At 39.9% G+C, this 21,094-nt stretch overlaps 1 protein-coding gene across 1 annotated transcript in view; it reads left to right on the plus strand.

Annotated features, from left to right (window-relative positions):
* Positions 1-21,094, plus strand: part of LOC134536698 (ras-specific guanine nucleotide-releasing factor 2-like) — a 400,528-nt gene that overhangs the window by 238,005 nt on the left and 141,429 nt on the right. Inside the window, exons 11-13 of the mRNA XM_063376561.1 lie at positions 10,022-10,128; positions 12,687-12,871; positions 14,669-14,818. Coding sequence (XP_063232631.1) covers positions 10,022-10,128; positions 12,687-12,871; positions 14,669-14,818 — 442 coding nt within the window. The remainder of the gene's footprint in view (positions 1-10,021; positions 10,129-12,686; positions 12,872-14,668; positions 14,819-21,094) is intronic.

Below are 21,094 nucleotides of genomic sequence, written 5' to 3' on the forward strand. Positions count from 1 at the left end.
TGAGTGAAAAATCTCATGACCATTTTCGAGTGTTCTTTGGGTTACATTCCCACCACTCACCTTTGGATGGCCTATGTTCAAACACCCTCTCAGGCAGTGCGAAGTCTATCAGCAGTCATGGAAGATCTAACCGCTCCATTATAATTTATCCCTTTTTGATTTATAATTGTTGGTTTATTGCATTTTACATTTCTTTAAATAATTAAAGTTTGAGTGCGAAGAGTCGTTAATTTATCGTTTTGTTTCCAGAATACTTTAAATAATAAATATTAGTTAATAATAATAAACATCAGAGTGGTATGCGCTGAAATTTCTTAATTTATCGAATATTTAATATTTTTAAATTCATTCTTTCCTACGGATGGTTGATCTGTTGGGGTTTTCATCCCCGATCATTTAAAATTCCGCCAAGGGAATTCCACCCTTAGGTCATGTGTCACTCTGGGACTGAGGTTCTGTTTCGCCTTCGGGCAAGCAGCAAATTTGACCGTCTTCTCCATCGCCTGACTGTGCAGGGCTGAGTCCCAATGCCTTCGGCTTCTTATGGAAAGACTATTGTACAGGGGTTTACATTCCCACTTTCATTATTTTCAGGGGTACACAAATCCCCACCTTTCATAACTGGCACCCGACGGACCAAGTTCCGGTTCCGGCCCAGTGTTTTCGGCCCGCCTCACAGCGCCCATGTTTAGAGTTTTGTCACGTGACACCATTCCCAACATCTGAGATCAACTCTCCTCATGACATCATTCACCATTAAGGGTAATTGAATTAATTATAATACGCCTTCGAATTGACCGTAATTTTTTTGTAAGTAGTAGGATACAGGCGAAGATGGTACTAGTTTTACTAAGAAGTGTAAGTTTTTTTTTATTTTCCCTATATGCTCCGCATTCAAGCAGGGAAGTATGTGCCGTTAATTAGTAATTTCGACACGATATATTTTAAATTTTTATTATGATTTTAAATTTTTTGTGTGGAAATTTTATTTGCTCTACTATAGTGTGATTCTAACTTGTTAGTCTGGTGTACTCCTCTTAGTTAAACTTTGTCTCAGTGCTCTGAAGCCCCTTTCCCATCGGCGTATCGGATATTTTGCTGGCCTAATCCCTGACATGCAGACAGCTTACCGTTTCCCCCGCCTTCAGTCACGCCTCAAGCCTGTAATATCATTTCTCTTCGTGACCCTAACTGCATAGACAAGCCTGTAGCTCGCAGGCGACCAGTTCTCAGAGACGAGCTGAGATTGGCCTTTTTCATCACGTATTAGTGTTATGTTCGCTCCTCTGCAGCCACAACGGGACGCTTGTTCTCAGCGTCGTTGCACTTTTACCCTCCCCCCCCCCCCTTCTCAGTTCCAAGTAAGACCAATGACCGGTCGTAACCCCCTGGACAACAGTGACCGTCCCCAAGGTCTACTCGAAAAACGAGTGGGCCAAAACTGATTGCAAGCGCTACCTAGCGACCAAGTCGCGAACTTCTCCGCTAGCCTACCCCCTAGGGCGCCAGAGAGCAGCACCTGCTCTCCCTTGAGTTATATGGACGCCAGGGGCGATTCGATTGTTTTCAACTCAGACCCCCCCCCCCCGACAGAGTTCTCTAGTGTCGCCCAGTGATGCCAACTTCAAAACTCCTGGCAAAGTTTTTGTCCGCCCGCATTCGGGCAAGTTCGGAATCTTTCGGCGGCCCAGACCTCCCTCCACCTGTAAGAGCCGGCGCACACTTTTAATTACGAGACGCGGTTTGCCGCGACACACAGATCAACTCGCGTCGCGTCCGCAGACAGATCTCCAGCGAGTATCGGCGAATCGGCAGACTCTGCAAGACTTCATCCGACCGCTAACGACTATGTAGTCGCGTTGTATAAGGGATGCTATCCCTCAAGTCAATCCTAGTAGATTAGTCTGTCTGCATAGTTTAGTTATTTGCCTTCGAAATTTTTTTCTTTTAAATATTATCATGAAGAAATCATCCGCGTCCTGCCGCGCAATTCGCGAGCTCCAGACCCTGGCTGACTCCACGACTGCAGCGTGCTGGGCAACTCCCCTGTTTTGGTGAGTGATAATTCGCGACCCCCCTTTTTTTTTTTCCCCTTAAATTTTTTGGGCATTTTCTGCCCCATAGACTGCCTGTATACAAGTTCTAATCAGTTTTGATTTGGACTGTTGCAGACAGGGTCGATGACGGGGAGAGACTGATTGCTCCCATCTCGTGGCCACCCCCCCCTTCCTGTTCTGTGGGTCACATTAGAAGAAACGTTTCTACTACCCGACGTGATCGTTTGAAGACCCCGGGTGGTAATGTAAATTCAACATTTCCCCCTTACCTAGCTACGAACTATCTTAAGCGGATGACCAACCCACCAGCGACCAGTGTTTTCCTCAAGAACATGTAGAACGAATAGAACTAATTATCAATGTAATCATCGGATCCATCCAATTTTGGGTGTGAAACTCATAATGCAAATGTTTATATTTCAAACTAAGAATGTAAATTGTTTTAAATAATCGCGGGCCGTCCCCTTTTCGTTTTTCTTTTGTTTTTTTTTTAAATCTTTGAAACTTGTTAAAACCTTTTGTATGTAAAGTAATGGAAACAAGATAATTCATCAGGGCAAATAAAACAGGGAAACTATAGATCAAGTTAATCGTGTAGTTTTTATTTATTGATTTTAACGATCCCCCAACTTCCTCCTTGCTTGTTACAGGAAGCTCCTAAATTTTGTTTGTTCCCCACCTCGTGCCGCCTCTGGTAAATCAATTTATTTAACTTATTTTTCTTACCCAGCAGTTTCCAAGGCTCCTTTTAATTTATTTAAAATAATTCAATTTTGAGGCACGAGGGGTGTTCCAACTGTTAAGTTTGATAAGGAAACACGCTCATGACCGCTCATAGCAACAGACAAGTGACAACTGGCGTGGCGTGGCGACTAGTGAGCTGGCAATGCAATACCTCAAGGACTAGCGCCTAGTATCCCCACCTCCACTACATAACAGAGAGCAACTCCAATGAACTTCATTTTTGCTTTTGATTTATAATTTCTGCTTGACAATTAGAGTTAAAATTTTGCTTTTAACTATAAACCTCAGTGTTATCGAAACAATGACCTTTAAAGGGCTCCCACCCCTTCAGCTCACCCCCTACTGCCAGGGACATTTAGTATGTTTATTGGCACACCTCAAGCCACAAATGTACCAATTTTCAAAACTACATGAATTATTTAGGCTAATCTGGAATGTTTTGTCTAAAATTACTAGACTAATGTGGAAAATGGTGGTTGATGATGTATATATTGTGAAAAAAATTAAATATTCACTGATGATGCTCAGTATCCATTTAAAATACATAAGAAAAAAAACTGGCACTACACTAATGATACTATGTGGTCCCTGCAAAATTTTTAAATTGTCTGGATAGCACCAAGGTACAGCATGTGGTTTCAAATGCAGCGGTAATGTTTTTGACGTTCAGATCTCATCACTGTCAAAATTATAAATTTTTTATTATATAATACAAGTTATGCTATTAAGTAAAATATAAAAATAGTTTTTATTTGTCTAATTGCTATTATAACTAAATAAATAGCTCAGTCCATTCATTGGTTCTGTTATTTCATACTAAGTAGGCTTTGTGACATACTGTAGCCTTCATTTTTTACTTATAATAAGAATAAATTATGTGATAAGTAACTGAAACAAAATAATTAACCTTTATTATATTAGGAAATAAATGTCCATATATTATTTATTTATGAATAAACAAACACTTCATAGGAACTACATGTCTGTTAGCCCAAATGAAAATACTAGATGGTTTTCTTTCACTTATGATATTATATTATCATGGGCACCAGGGGTGTAGCCAGGTGGGTTTTTTAGGGGTTCAAACCCCCCCCCCCCTCTTAGCACCAAATCTTTAATTAATTTCTTATTTATCACTCAAACAAATTTCATATTAAAATGAATAAAATTTTTACCATTACAATATTTAAATTTAAGAACAGAAAATTGCTAAAATGGCACTATTTTACACCTTAAAATCCAAATTTTCCCGGGGGAGGACCCCCGGGCCCCCCACTTTAATATGGAGGGGCCATGCTTCTTAACACCCCCCATACACAAATCCTGGCTACGCCACTGATGGGCACTTATACTTTCTTAAACATTGCTTGTTACTTTGTTTGATAGTTACAGTCTCTCAAAGCAGTCATATAAGTTAGTACAATTAAAATAGATAAAAAATGTTAATAGTAGCATTTTGAACACATATAATGTAATATCATTAATAGATCATAAACTACATTCAAAGCAAACCTAAAATCCCTTGTATCCTTTTGATTTTTCAGTACTAGAGTTTCAAATTCAATCTTGTTAAGACTAAAATTCTTCTGGTTTCTACAATTCCTCTGAATTTTTTTAATACTGACAACTTATTTATTTGCAAGTGACATGTAGAAGATAAAATATCAAAAATTATTCATCAGTTATATAATTTGAGAATAAACATCCAAAATTGTATAATATTTTAAATTTTTGATTAAATGTACAGAAACGTGTTTATCCTACCTCAATATGATCAGCAAATTCGTTGGCTGGTTTTCGGTTCGGAAATAAGGTATAGCATGTTTGGACTAACAAATTCTTCTCTTCTGCTATATGAATCATGGGTATAACAGAAGGTATGGCAGAAATTTTGCATCATATTGGGTGGGCTTCATTTTATTCTACCAAAAATTTGCTTATGGACTTGAGAAGTGCACAGTAATCAAGGAATCCTGTGCCTCCATTGACCCAACTACTTGTTTGTCTGTGATATTTTACCCCAGGGTCATTCCAGGTCAGTGGCGAATGGTGAATTTCAAAGTGGGGGAACCAAGTATGTTCACTGTCACCCCCTATTGAGGTGGGGGGTCCGGGGATCCTCCCCCGTAAAAATTTGATTTTAAGGTGCAAATTGGTGCTATTTAAGCGGTTTAACGTATCTCTTTTGTAGGAAATTTTATGCTCTTTAATTTTGTATCAAAATGGTTTTTTTTGTTGCTAAAACTCATAGTTTGGAAAATACTTAAGCAAAAGCGATGAATTGTACCTTTAAACAGCCCTCCCACCTCCCATTCACCACCGACCAATGAGTCTATTAGTATGTTTTTCATCTATTTTTCTTTTGTTGCCTCGACTAATAAGGTGGCTTCCGCAGCAAAACAATTTTAAGTGTCGATGAAAGCTAGGCCTTAGAGTTTCTCTTCAAAATGTTAAGTCAACATTTCCTATATTATAATAAAATTAAAAAGCTGGTATGACTAAAACTTGAGCAATCGTCGTTACACGAAGCAAGATATTTTAATCAGTGAAACAGTGAAAGATACGCTCGGAAACACATCACCAGCATACCTATATCAAAATTCACGAAATTATGATTTTGGTAGTCACTGTAATACATGTTAAAGTCACACAGAATTTAATAATCTTAACTCTCACTTTCAAGCATGAGCATGTATGGTCATTTTGTTAGGCTATTTCTCTTATTAGATTTGAAGTGTCTTTTGCACTGCACACCGCTTGATTTAGCATTTGTTACCATACACGATATGTCTGGCATGGGTCTACCTTGCAAAATTAAAACTCGTTTTTGTTCGAAACTTTTAGCACCAAAATATGAAATAAGTAAATTTTCTAGAGCTGTAGCAAACCGTATGTATTCGGTACTGAGTAACGGGTGCGCCATCTAGTAATGAGTAACGAAACGTTACACACGGCTGCATCTCGTTACTCACATTTTTCGTAGGTATGTTTTACGCATGCGCGCGCATATTCAATGAATTTACGTTACAAAGAAAGATGTTTGTTTATTAAGTGAAGTATAATTTGGAAATTCGTCTTTCAAGTGTTTTTACTGTTTATTAAAGGTATTGTGTGTGTAGACAAAGTTTGAGATTGGAACAGAAACAACGTAAGAAAGTATTTTTTACAAATGAGAAATATGTTTGTTTTTGTTTTTTTAGAATACCGTATTTTCACGTTTTTTTGTTCTTATCTTAAAAGAGATAATATAATAAAGCCGCTCTAATGAGATTTAATTGTTTCTTGGTTAACATAAACTTTTAATTATCAAATATTGTTAATTGTATATATTCTATTTATTATTAGTTACGCGGCGTCATACTGTACGCGTACGCAATACGACTCGATTCGTTGCATGGTATGCGGTATCAGAAGTAACGAGTAACGTAACGATACAATAGTAACGAGTACTAATTGCTATAGTAACGAATACATACGGATACACTTTTTTTCGTTACTTTTACACCTCTAAAATGTTCTACCACGCAGTCACAAGCACGTCTGTTTCCTGCCGCTCCCTCCCCTTCCGCGACAGCTTCGTCCCTCCGCACTGCCCTTAAAATCCCCTCCATGGCCAGGGCCCGCAGAATAGACTGTTGGTTCCCTTGGCCAAGCCTACCGCAATGAGCGAGTTCAATAATGCTGTAGCTATGTGGCCACTTTTGAATTTGACGAAACTCTTCACCAAAAGCTTGGGACGTAATTAAGTATTATAAAGTATGTATTCTTAATGTAGTAAATCTGCTTTCAGGCTGTCAGGCGAGTTATTTTACGCAACACGAAGCACACAATTTCTCTAGAGAATACGCCACGCGGCACGCGATGGAACCAGTTCTCTGGCTTGGTTCCCCAGGTCGGGAGCCGAAGCCGAGTGCTCACGGAAACACCCGAAGGCAAAGGCGGAGAGATCCGATAAGGATTCAGCCACCAATGAAGGCGCAGAAAGCAATGGTGGTAGACCACGGGGGGGGGGGGGATGCGGGAGCGGGGAAAGCAGAGAGAGAAAGAGAGGCGTGAGAGAGATAAAGCGATAGCTGAAGAGTTTAAACGCGCGAACGCGCCTACACAAAGTGTTAGGGCGAGCTGTTCAAAAAATACGAGTTGAATTATTTACGACAGTAGACAAGTAGTAATATATATTTATTTTATTTATTTGTCAGCAGTAGGGAACCAATGGTTCCCTTGGTTCCATGGAATATTCGCCCCTGTTCCAGGTAAGTGCACTGTCTCGTTATGTAAAGATTTGTCAAGGGTTAAGTTTGAGATAATAAATTATTTCAAAAATAAGGTTTAAGTTTTATTTTGGAGAAAAATTGTTTTTTGTAGCCATTACCAATGTGAGACCTCCGGATGGAAGGTTTTTTTAAAAACAGAACCTTCGCAATAAATATAGCATCTGTATGAAGTTCATACATCTTGTTAAAGTAACACCAAAAACATTTGTCAAAATAAATTTTTTAATATGACCAATTATAACTGCAAGGGGTGGGGAAAAACAGGGGTTAAAGGACAAAGAAATTTTTAACTTCCTTCACTTTTAACTCTGTTACAGTTTATTGTAAATTTTTTAAATACATAGTATCTAAAACTTTTGTCTGAAACAATTTTTGACTAAACAAATCATTATTGTAAGGTATCGTAAAAGCATTTTTAACTTTTTAAATCTTAAACTTTTGTTAAATTTTGACACTGCTAATCATTACTGCAAGGTATGGAAATAAGGGTAGACGTGTTATGCGGCCACTCGTTGCGGCGACACTTGTTACAGGGCCACTCGTGGCGGCACCTCTTAATACGGGGGCCGTAGTCTCTGATAGTTACTGATTGAATTGTAATGCGTGCTCTGGTTTTATGGGCGCCACCGTGCCACGTGCACGGACCGATGTAATACTCTTTCTCAGGGTCGTGACGTCGCCCATGTGAGGCGTGATTTTAATTTCCCCCTGAATACACCTAGCATGAATCCCTGCCCGCTCTCAGCGTCGGGCACGCTATTATTTACGCAGTGGGCTCTCAGGCGTCCCACACGCCGTCACACTCTACGTGGTTGAACAGATATAAATAAGAAATTAATACATTAGATTTACACACCTGATTTATTCTGCGAATGCAACTTACACGATTGAAACTGTTTAAAACGCCCGCGGCACGAATCGGTGTAGGTGTGAAGACCCCCACGTGGTCACATCTTACATTACGTATTACAAAAGAGAAAAGACAGTTGCTGGTCGTAAGACAATTAGTTATACAGTCCTCCGACCGAGAGGAGCTCCGTGGACGAAAAGAAAACGATTTATACGGAATTAAATTTAAACAGAATTACTTGGCGGTGAAACAAACGGTGAGGTCCCCGGAGTGCTGGCGCGTCTACTCTCGGTCGTTGATGGCGGCGGACTGGGCTGAGATCATGGCTCGCTCGACTAACATGGCGTCCTCCCGCCGAAACAATTGCAGTTAAAAGATATTTGCGAATTCGTGCCACTGGAAACTAAATTAACATGACAGAATGCATTAAAAATTATGTGACAATTTATGAATAAAGAGAAAAGATTGTACAAATTATAATTATTAAGATTTAAATTTAATTATTGTCTGGCTTCGGGTTTCCTCGGGAATGTCCGGAAACGCTATGATATTTTAATACATTATTTTAAATTAAAAGTACATAAAACCCTCCCGGCCGATCTGCCGTCACGTTGCACTTGGGGAAGATAAAAACAAATAACATAATTATAATTACTTATGTTTTAGGGGTGCGACGCACTGGCTCGACAGCGCCCTCTTTCCGGGCGAACACACACGCACGCACACGTACGCACGGGTAGGCGGGAGGTTTGAATGGAGGGTGGATGGTGTTTGGGCGGTGGCATATCGGACTTAAAAGGGGCCGCAGGCCCGGACGATGTCAGACGGATGAAAAATATCGTAACTGTGTTAGTAGGATTAATATCAAATCTGTTACAGTTTACTGTAAAAATCCTCACCATTATCAAAAACTTTTGTGTGAACAATTTTTGATGAGACAAACTAGTACTACAGGGGTTGAAATAACAAAAGTGTTTTAAAAAATTCAAAACTTCCTTACTACGTTGCCTACACTATCAGATTCATTCAAACTTATTGTAAATCTTCTAAACATGAATTTTAGTGTCTTAATCTTAAAATTTTATTTTACTGTGTAGTTAAATCTGGTATTTTTATTTAATTAATATTTATGTTACCTTATCCTGGAGCATAGTGTAATTTCTACAAAAAAATTCCAAAGAAAGTTTTTCACTTCCTGAATTTTTTTAATTATTATTTTGTAATGGCACATACCATTTTAACAAGTAGTTAAATCGGATTAACCATTTTGTAGAGGCTATGTTAGGGTAGTTACACTTGAAAAATGGTACCGGGTTAACAGTTGCTTAGGTTAGGTTAGCTATATTAAATTTATCATAAAATGTTTGGTTAGTTTAAATTAGCAAAATTTATCAAAATTAATAATATGGTAAAATATGTTATACAATTTCTTGCTTTATATTAGCAACAATAATTGTAAAAAAAAGTGGCATAGCTAATTTAATAAACGATTTACCGTATTTTTTTTATTAATTTGAAAAATGGATATTAGTAAATCATTAGAACTAAAAATACATAATGTATTAACATTCTACTTGCACAGGAAATACCAAAGACTAGCAAGTTCTTACTTTCACTCAACTTACATGACAAGTTCAGGTGTACAAGAAGGTGTGCATCTTTGTGGTCCAGACATTATTCAAGAGTGTTAAAACTACAGCACTTTTCTGAAAGGTAACTCTATCAATGCTATATTTATAACTGAAACTAGAGGTGTTTTTTATTTATTTTTGATTTCTAGTGTGAAAATAATTGAAACATAATTTTCTCTGGATGTTATTATGTTTGTGATAATGGCTGTGGCATCTACTGCAGTAACACTTCTGGGAGTGTATGTAACAGGCTGCTTTGGCAGAAGACGAGGCGTGAAGCAGTCAGGGATGCGGGAGTACTCTGAAAAACACACCAGCCACCAACAATGTTCCACTTGTGGGATGTAGGAATGATCACCATGGTGATAGGCCAGCAGTCAGCTGCTCGCAGGGAGAGTGTTCTAGTTTATAATCTGAGAAGCAGATTATTGACGACATGCAGGATCTGTTGTGTTATCTGTGCAGGACGTCTGGCGGAAGACTTCATCTGGTCCCGGACATTGGCAAAGTACCTCTTGCAGATGCCTTACTGATAGAAGACCCCAGTGACCCTGGAGCCAACGACGATGATGGTAACTATCCAGGATCGCAGCGGCACGTGCAGTATCTGTGCTGTGTGATGTGTGCCGTGCGACTCGGACCTGTGTGGACGGCCTGCAAGAGCGATAGAGGTCAGAGTCCCTCGACGAGCACACAGTGTTCTGCGTACGGTACACGTCTCACAAGTGCTCTGCCACACGGCTTGCCAGGAACCTGTGCCATCTGGTCTTCATTCAGTTTATCAGCTTTGGCCATGCTTTCAACCTGATGTTTGATTTTGGTGGCTAGAATAGTAGCTTCTCAGCTGTAATGTTATCTGAATATAATTGTAGATCTCCTCAACATGGATAAGCGTGCGGAGTTCAAAAACTGCAGCGGTTCATTAAATGTGTCAAATAATCCAAAAATTCCATCAAAAATCAAAATTTCCCTTGATCAAAAATGTGGATCCATCTGAGGTATAACTGATGGAGATACAACAAAAAATCACGGTACAGAAATTGTAGGTCTTGCTAAATTGGATACACTGGTCTAATCAGTATGTTCATTGGCATTACAGCTAGCCACAGTGGACTTCCAAAGAAAGGTCTGCACCAATGATGATGGTGCGATGCGATTTTTAATTTTTTTTCAGTTGTTAAGAATTTAGAATTTCAGCTTTTTTTAATTTTCCCTATTGTTATGGACCAATATCTATAAGCTTGAAAAGTTTAAAGTTTATGGCTCCTCTGGAAGTGGTTTAGAAATTGTATAGATGAGTGAGTCACACATGTGGCCGTATACATTATTAGACTCAACTCAGTTTGAATTCTCTTAATGCCTTCAAGGTTTAGCCTGTGTAGATTAAATTGGTATATATTTACACAATTATTATTATTATGACTGTACAGTGGCCAGGGTAGCCACCTAACCATGAAAATTGAGAAATCTTGAATTAGTGGGGAATTTTTGGTACTGGAAAAACTGTGAGAAACCAGTGAATTTTTGAAAGCCATGGGGCTGAACAGCAAGTGACAGATAACACAGGAAGAAGTGAAACTATACACAGCTACTACATTAAAAATGTTATTAGTGAACACAGCTGTTCCTGCTGACAAACTGATAAATATATTCATGAGACATGTATTATGGTATGTATATTTGTGCCACCGTTTAGCTGGCCTAATCCTGTTAGTTGAGCTTCAACGAAAAAAAAATTCCGAGTTACTTGATTTGAAAATACTTGATTTATTTTTCCACTAGCTCTGGTTGCTTATCTTCAGGGTGTATGTTAGTAAACCATAATACCTATCACACTAATTTAAAACATTATGTTTGCAGTATCCCCTTGCTAGTTTTTACTATGTGTTATAGATAAAAACTGAAAAATGGACAAACAAAAGTTTATTACACTAACATACACTCAGAAACCAAGTATAAATCAGGCGATGTTAAATGTTTAATGCATAGACAGCACAGAGACTTCTCTGGAAGGAATTTTTCGGAACAATATCATAGCACAGATGAACTCAGTGGGCAGCCAACGATGGGACAGATGCGACAAGAACAGAAAATACAGACAAACAACCACCTTGGATAACTCAACGACAAACAGAGGAACCCGACGATGTTTCAACACAGATAACTGGACCGCATAGCGTTAATACAGCAAAGCACATGCAAACCCAGCAACAAAATTAAACAAATATTGTACAACCACCTTGAATATCACAATGAAAAACAGAGGAACCCGATGATGTTTCAACACAGATAACTGGACCGCACAGCGTTAATACAGCAAAGCACATTCAAACCCAGCAACGAAATTAAACAAATATTGTTGCAACACATGACAATGGAACAGTTTGCTGTCTAAATATTTTCCATCTAAATATTTTCCAGGACATCTAACCTAGTTAGGTTTTCTGCGCTCTTTCATGTGTTGCTTGACATAGTATGTCATATATATTTGGAACGCAAAAAAAAATTTAGTTACTTTAACTTATTGTCCTCCGTGAAAATATTTAATCTTGCTTCACTAAAGTTTGACATCTTTTAAAACCTAGTGTGCTTGCTCTGTTTTTATTTTTTGTTTCTTCCTTCCTTATATCTTGACTTTTTGCTTTGGACCTATCCCGGTGGCCTATGACTTATACTCACGCTTGTCAATGAGGTTGGGGGTTATAGTCTCACCTAAGAAATGAGTGTTTTCACTGCTAGTTACTAAACTGTCCTCCACTAACTTACATGGATGTGACATGATGATAATATTGTTTTATATAAAAAATTGGTGTACGTACTTTAAGAAGCAGTACATCACATTTTTTCTTGCATGAATCTTTGTCTTTCGCACCGGGACCTCCAAGGGTGGACTCAGCATTCATGACTTCTGCTGTACAATTTACTTGTGAGTTTCTTATGTTTCTTAGCTATCGCCCTTGTGTGAATATCATACTGTCATCCGTTGGTGCCATTCTCGTACTGCAGTAATCACTTTGGCCTTGTTCAGCCAGTTGGTGAAGTAGTGCATCCCACTCATCGTCAGTTGGTTGTGCTCGTGGAAGCTCAGTGGGAAGACGGAGTGAGAGCGACCGCGCGCGTGTGCTCGCAGGGTCGTCGGTGTGCTCCATGTCCAGCCAGTCGAGTGGCATCAGCGACCACTCGGCGCCCGGCAGCTGGCACAACCGCGACTTCAAGGTGGTGCTGGACGTGAAGTCGGGTAGCCAGCCGCAGGTGGTGCACCTGGTTGCCCCCACCATGCAGGAGAAAGCTGCGTGGATCAGCGACATCAGCCAGGTAACCCCCCTCCTCTGCTGGCAGCTGCCTCCACTTCATCCACTTCCAGCTGCTGCCCCTCTGTACCTGTACCTTTGCATCTTTAATACAAAAATTTATATAATCTATGATACATTAAATGTTCCGTAAGTCCTCTCATTTCTATACAAATGTTTTGTTTTATTTAGAATAGTTCTTTGTATTTTTACATTACAATGTTTGTATAATTTAACGTATTATTTCATGATAATGATAGGGCTACATACACAGCATAATAAAGTAAAAAACTTTAATTGAGCCAGTAAAAACAAACCAAAACTGACCCTGAAAAAGAAAAGAGAGAAACACATGAGTGTTGCGTCCAGGAGGAAGTCAAAGAGATACGGTGCGACATTCAAATCCGGTGTTTCAGGACGTTGCCATCGGCTCAGGGTGATTGGAGACGGGAGTAAGGCATCTGCACTGGCACGTGCTGTGTGTCACGCACGCTGTTTATGAAGTACCTTAGCACAAGAAAGGAGTAAACAATTATTAGAACAAGTTTAAGTTTGAGTCATTGGTAGTATAAAAGTATGTCCTGAAGCAGATTCCAGGTTGAGGAGCGAGGAGGGGGGGGGGGGGGGGGGGGGGGGTCAATGACCGAACGCTCTGATGTGACTGTTAAATGACTCAAAACTGTTTATGGTGATTCTCAAATAAAAGTGTTTGAAGTTTATTCTTTTTCTAAAATATATTTGATGAGCCGGCGCAGCACTTGAACGATGACTGGTGAGGCTACATGCAACTGCATCCACTGCGTGGGGAAGAGGCAGGTGCGTGACCTCACTTGACCAATAACAAACCCAGCTCTTACATGGACACAACAGTATGCATGTTTCCTTGCCCTCGCATCGAGGCTTTTTTTTTTGCAGGAAATAAAACATAAAAAAATCACTAAGTTCTTTCTGCTTGGCTTGTTCAAAAACAAAATAATTGTACAACTTCCCTTGAGAGAGAACACCTGCAGATTTTCCCATCATGAGAAATACATACAGAACCCACCACAGTGTCTCGGCAACTGAAAAAATGTCTGTAAACTTGGTGCCATTGAGTCACGCACCTGCCTCTCGCCCTTCCTTTGATCAATGAAATACACAATGTTCTAGAATTATAATTAAAGCTTCCAAATAAAGCGAAACATAAAATGTAAGTATAAAAACCACATCGAAAGTAAATAAAATAATTTGAAAAATGTATATACACAAATATTAACGTAGCAAACAAAGTGAAAACCGGTAAAAATGTAGTTAAATGGTTTTTCTGAATAGAATAAACAAACATCCAAATTTCTAACAAGAATATTAAGACTAATAAAATGCAACTATGAAAAATTAGGTCATTATGACCTTGGTCCTTATATCAGCTTATATTACCTATGACCTCATATCGGCTGATATACTGCCTTAATGAAATATATATTATATCATAAGCAAACGGTGCAAAGCTAAGGCAGGAGGAGTCTTGCAGAGTCACAAATGTGAAAAATGACATATAAGGTATACGAAATAGCAACAATGGATGGAAAACCCACAATGGTTCGGGACAACTTTAGCTGGTCAGCAATCTCCACATATAAAAAAATGCATTGAACATAATTCACTAATACTATGTAACTCATTGAAGTAAGAATGAAAAAATAGCATGTATACCAACTTTAAATTTGCATTTCCAGTGAGTGTTTTGCATTAGTAAGAATAACAAATGGTATAGTAGTTATTTCCAAGAATAACTTGGTTAGTTGTAATGAATGCAGTGACATATGCAGGTGTGTGCTTGCAGTGCATGGACAACGTGCACTTCAACGACCTGCTCCACAGCTCCATGTCGGACGCCTCCTCCGTGACCATGCCCCAGTCCATAAAGAACGACCCCAAGCTGTTCAAGGACGACGTCGACATCCGCTTCAGCCGCACCCTCAACTCCTGCAAGGTGGCCGTCGCACACTCGTCCGTGCCTCGCGCACCCCTGCATGATTGATGTACAGCTGTTTGTGTGAAGTTTGTTTTTCAACTAGTTCTTCAATACGTGCGTAAACTGGGTGGCCACAGACTGGGGAAACCGGGTAATGTCAGGGAATCTGAAAAAGTCAGGGAAAACTTGGGAAAAGTCAGAAATATTTTTCATGGGTCAGGGAATTGTTTGAGATAAGGTTGTTTCAGCATTGTACATAACGGTTTCTTCAATGGCCATTCATTATAAAAAAGTGAGTTAGCTGTATCATTTTCAAAATTGTGTGTGCAAATCACCATATTCATTCAATAATCCATGCAGAATTTTTTTTAAATGTGTGTTCAAAGGTATGGTGCGCTGCTTATTCAAAACTTGACAACACTGCAAGGCAACGCTGCGTAGAAAAAGTTCCTTCAAGCTCCAATGTTGGTTAGCCTGCTGTTGGTTTAGTAACAGACTTCTTGCATGTGGTTTGAAAGTGCATATACAGTAAACTCCCGGTATACCGCGCCCCGATAGATCGCGGAATCGGGTATATCGCGGGTCAAACCATGTCCCCCAATCAGAAATGAATAATAATAATAATAACACAGTAGAACCTCGTTAATTCGTGATGGTCGGGAACGAGATAATTACGGATTACCGAATTTCACGGTCTAGCGATTAAAAGCCCGGAAGGTCTTGTCAAGCTTCTCAGACACCGGCGTGCAGCTGGGTAGGCCAAGGTCATGTGACGTAACATCTACCGAGGCTTACTGCGCCTTGGCAGCAGATGGATAAAAAATAGTAAACTCTCCATTATTCGTGTTAATTGGGACCCCGCCGATGCCCGGATAATTAAAATCCTGTAAAAAAAAAAAGTAATAAACCCGGATAATCCGTTCACGGTAAGGACCTTCTTCGAATTAGTCTCGGCTTAAAAAAATACGGCACTGCCTAGCCATTAGTTCACGGTCATTTACAACAGCAGAAGAGAGAAAGATAAGATCGTGCTGACCTTGCACCCCCCCCCCCCCCCCCCCTCCCCCATCGTACAGCCGAATGCCAGCCAGACACGTCACTCGCCAGGCGCCTGCCGTGCGTTGGCGGGCGGAAACAAACAAAGGGAGACGGGAAGCAGAAGTCAGGACATTCCCCTCAAATTTAAAGAGTGACAAATGTGACAGCTGAAAGGGGGACGACACAAAGGGTCGGTACAAACAGCGTTGCAGAGTTTGGCGGCCCATGCGAAGGCTTGCAGTGTTTGCCGGCCGCCGGCCCGCGTGACGTTAATTTTAAGCGCTGACAATTTTTACTTCTCTTTTTTTTTTTCTGCACTTTTAAATCGTCCCGGATTATCCGATTCCCGAATTAGCGCGTCACGGATTAACGAGTTTCTACTGTAATAATAATGGAATAAATTGTTGACAGCCGATTAGGATAATTTTGCGTTGTAACTCACAAACTAAGCATCGGGCAGAAAAAAGCCTAGGCGTAGAAAATGTCCGCAGTGAAATTCTAAACAAGATATCTCCGTACATTATTCCTTTATCTTGTAGTGTTTTCAAATTATGGTCCAATCCAGCCCAGTGTTATTTTCTAAAACACTAGTTCTTAACATTTTTTTTAACCCACAAATAAAGCATCGGACAGGGGACCCGATAAAGCCCACCGTCCAGCGACATTATCCAGCGTGACTCGGCTGGGGATTGATGTTGGATAGGTTTGGGGAGAGGCGAGCCGAGAATATGCGACCAAGACACCCGGGTAGACGGGAGGAGTGGAATATAAGCGCCAGTGATGAGAGGGGCGATTAAGACGAAAGGGGGGAAGTCTGGTGACCTTGAGTAGTTCACTCATTTCCGTCTGCACACTTCTCGTGGTCACGTGTGTTGACAAGCGGAGACATATAAATGTTTTGTTACAACTTGAACCTACAGACGTAATATTATTCGTTGTATTATACACGTTCATCTTTTTACTTTTGTATAATGTTTTAACATTAAATAGTAAAGTAAATCAGCTAGCGTATTTTTAATCTTTGCCGAGGAATTCCCAGTGGTCCAATACTTACGTGAACCATACTGTACCACTTTTGCCGTGAGGTAGTAAACAAGCCCCGGAAATGTTCATGTGTTGCGGTCTCCCGACCTTTAACCACAGGCTGGGGAATATAACACTTGCCGATCCGAGCCACACACACTCAGCAACTCGACACAGCTTTTGATGGAATAAGTAAAGACAACGTTTAACAGACTTTTTAATACGGCGCCACTGATTGCGCTAAAATTATTTTGGCGCAATTTTTGTATCCCACATGTGACCATTTATAATTTACTGTAAGCATGGATAACAAAGTTTAACTAACCACTTTACACGATAGACGATTCTTTATTTTATATTGTACGAATGCTAGAATCGTTTTTCACGTATCTGCTGCATACTTCTGCAAAAGACACGCTATCTGTAAGTACGTAAATCTAGAATTTTTATTTTGTCAATCAAACTCGGTACTTTGCGATTCATATTCGGTTTGAAGTATTACTATGGCCTTTCTATTTAGAAGACTTTGACCACAGAATCGTGTGTAACCGCACACACTGCACTTACTTTGTTACGGACACTGACGAAGCAGATACTGTGGCTGACATCACGAGACTGGCAGCAGCTTGTGTGCCGCACGTGTGTATGGCGGCGTGTGGCGCGCTCGTAGGCCGTGCGACAAACTGTGCGCGGCGTGCGGAAAAATAAAAAATTAAATTCAACATTTAATATTTATCTTTAAAATTTATTATTTTTTTTTTCACCCGCGTTTAGTGAAAACTGCGGATGCAAAGTCCGCACAAAGGCGGGCCGTCTATACTGTGCGTGCTTGCCGACCTATTAGAACACAGGCGGTGTTTTATGCCTTTTGACCTTGGTCACATCGAAACATCGCGGTTATGCAACAACGCGGGTAAAAGTTATGTCCCCCGACAACCGCGTTAAATAGGGAGTGTACTGTATTTGTGATAAAGACATGGCAATGATTAATGAAGGTTTGCGGTTGCGATTATCTGCGGTGGCTGAAAACTTATAAAATTATTAAAATTGATAAGGAAATGGGAAATCATTTTATGGGAAAATAGTTGGTGTATACATGACTGGAGGGAAAAAATAAGATTGTGGCCGAACTTTTAATGGCACTTCACTGTAGTAAACAAAACATTTTTGGTCATCATGGTACTTATTATTTTTCATTCATGATCATTTTTTTCCTTGCTTCAAGGTAAACATATCATTCACAGTAAATCCTTAAATAAAATATTTTCTGCGTAATATCCATAGAGACGTGTATTTACAGTTTACTTCAAGAATTTCAATGGAAGTATTGAAACTTTTAATAGTATTCTTGCAGCAAGAATATAGTGAGTAAAAAATAACTGGTAGACATCTACAACAGTACAGAGAATGCTATATTATTTTTTATAGGAAACCTTTAAGGCATGTTATAATTGGGAATGATAATGCAAGTCCAGAATAAAAAAATTGATAGAAGGTTGAAATATGATTCTAAGGTCTAGGTTTAAGTTTGGCTTATTCCATTCAAATATGTTTGGTTATGGTCTAAATTTCAGGGGTGCGAGGCTTATTCGAGTAATTCTAAAGGAGACCCACTTGTCTGTAAAAATAGGTTTTTTTTACTCCTTGACGTGCTTTACCATCATTCTTAAATAGGGTGTTGTGATACAATTGGTGAGGTTAGGTAACATATTACAAATACTCTGATATTGTGAAAATAATCAGTTAAGTTAAGTTAGCTACATTAAAAATTCTGAGATATTGTTTGAACAATTGGTTAGGAATTACCAATATAATGTAGCTTACTTAAACTAACAAAACATCTTTACTATTTTATAGTGTTTTTATAGAAGATAACATTTACTTAACATTTTTTTAAAGTAAATCTAAAGTAGGTAACCTTAGGTATCCTAACCTAAACAACCATCTACACTGTTAAGTGATGTTAATGAAGCTAATCTAACCATTATAACAATTTTACTCTTGTTTAATGTACATAATATAACCACTCTTTAAAATGATCAATTACTGGTAAACTATTTGTGTAGTATCACAATGCCCCATTAGATATTAATTGGAAAACATGTTAGGAAGTAAAAAAAATAAGGATTTTGTAATTATGATCATTTTTGTGGAAAAATGTCTCTTTTTTTATAATTTCTGTGTCTTATTTTGGTAACTTTATTGTCTGCTACAATTCATTTGGATTTCTTACATAATCTCATTATGTTTTTACTCTGTGAGTTTTGTGCATGGATAATAAACTACTAGAAATACATAATATCACATTAATATTGCCTTACCTTGAATAAAATTAAGTTCAATCTTTGTTTACTCATTTGTCTGTTGAATGCTTGCAATTGGAAAAAGAATGCTGATTAATATTTAAACGTGAAGTAGTGTAACAGTATAAAATAAGGGTCAGGAAAATTTATAATTTGGTCAGGGAAACCTGGAAAAGTAAGGGAATTTCTTTCGAGATTTTGTGTGGCCACTCTGATGAACTTTCTTCCTCCATTTAAGTGTGTTAATTCTTATGGGCCGTTCTTTAATTACGTAAGATAGATTTTGGCCAATTTTTACCCCCTTTCCCCCCATCCCCATGTAATGACATATAAGATTTCTCGCACCCCCCTTCCTACTTCTTACATAAGATTTCACCTAGACCTAGAGTTTCCCTGTGTTGTATCTCTTTATTTCACAATACTATTACAAAACACATGTACATTCCCACGCTTACAGTATCCATTGTTCCACTGTTGCACACAATCCCGCATCCAATCTACCAGAGTGCCTGGGGTAGGGAGCGGCTACTGGCGTTGAAGGCGGAAATCCCCGAAAACCGATGCCTCCCTTCCGGAGTCTGACCTGAGGCCTCCCCCACGTGTGACTCCTTGGGCGCTGATGTAACTGTCTCTGCTTCTGGTTCTGTCACCCTTCCTTCTTCACCCAGCTGCCCACCTGCGTATTTCCCCACCAAGTGCTTCCCTGGACGTAGAGTTCCATTGTTTCTTGTCTCTGTCAGCTTCAAGTGGTCCGCATGAACATATCTGACATGTGAACCATCTTGAACTCGGTAAGTGACCGCACTCACTACCTGCTTCACTGATCCTGGCACCCAGTTGAACTCCTCTCCCTGCACCATTTTTATCCAGACCAAATCTCCCTTGGCAAAAACTCTCGGAGCCCCCATTTGTGATCCAGTCTACGTTTCACTTGTTCCTGGCGTGCTGACATGTGCGAAAATGACGGCTTTAACAGCGACAACCGAGTGCGAGGCTGTCGCTGTAAAAACAATTCCGTGGGGGTTTTCTTAGTCAAGGAATGTGGAGTATTCCTATAAGCAAACAAAAATACGTCGACCATATGTTGTAGCGTGCGGGTGTGTGCCTTGCTGCGGCCCTCTTGCAATTGACGCCTCAGAGCTATCTTGACAGTCTGTACTTGTCGTTCCGCCGCACCATTTGATTGCGGATGATAAGGTGGAGTTCGGACATGTTTCACACTATTTGCGGACAGAGATTTGCCAAACTCGTCTGACTGAAAAGGCGGACCATTGTCCGTCACCACCACCTCTGGCAACCCGAACGCTGCAAAAAGAGTTCTAAGCTTCCCCACTGTGTGAAACGCCATGGTAGATGTCATTGGAATGACGTCTAACCACTTAGAGTACGCGTCTACCACTATTAGGAACTTTTGATGGTGTTCTGCGAAGTCCAGGTGCACTTGTTGCCACCTCCGAACTGGCCACTCCGTCATTTGAGATTGCTGACACAGGCTGCATTGATGGACCACACCTTCTATCTGCATGTCCATGCCAGGCCACCACACATAGCTTCTGGCCAACATTTTCATTCTTGTAACCCCCGGGTGCTCTTCGTGCAACAACTTCAATACCTCCTGTTGCAGTCGCTCCGGTATGACCACCCTGGACCTCCACAGTACACAGTCTTGTTCCAACGACAGCTCTGACTTCCGGGATGAAAAACACTTCAATTCCGCTGGAACTGTGGCTGACCACCCTCGTAACACCATGTCGGACACCCTTGACAGAACCTTGTCCTTCCAAGTAGCTTCCGCGATGTCTGAAGCCTCCAATGGCCCAATCTGAAACGGTGCGAAGAAAAACACTCCCAGCTCCTCCTCCTGTGAATTTTGTTCGCCCCCCACTGCTGTAGGTGCAAGTATTTCCGGTAGGCGTGATAACGTGTTTAC

The sequence above is a fragment of the Bacillus rossius genome, chromosome 11 (genome assembly GCF_032445375.1).
Source record: "Bacillus rossius redtenbacheri isolate Brsri chromosome 11, Brsri_v3, whole genome shotgun sequence".
Classification (NCBI taxonomy): Eukaryota; Metazoa; Arthropoda; class Insecta; order Phasmatodea; family Bacillidae; genus Bacillus; species Bacillus rossius.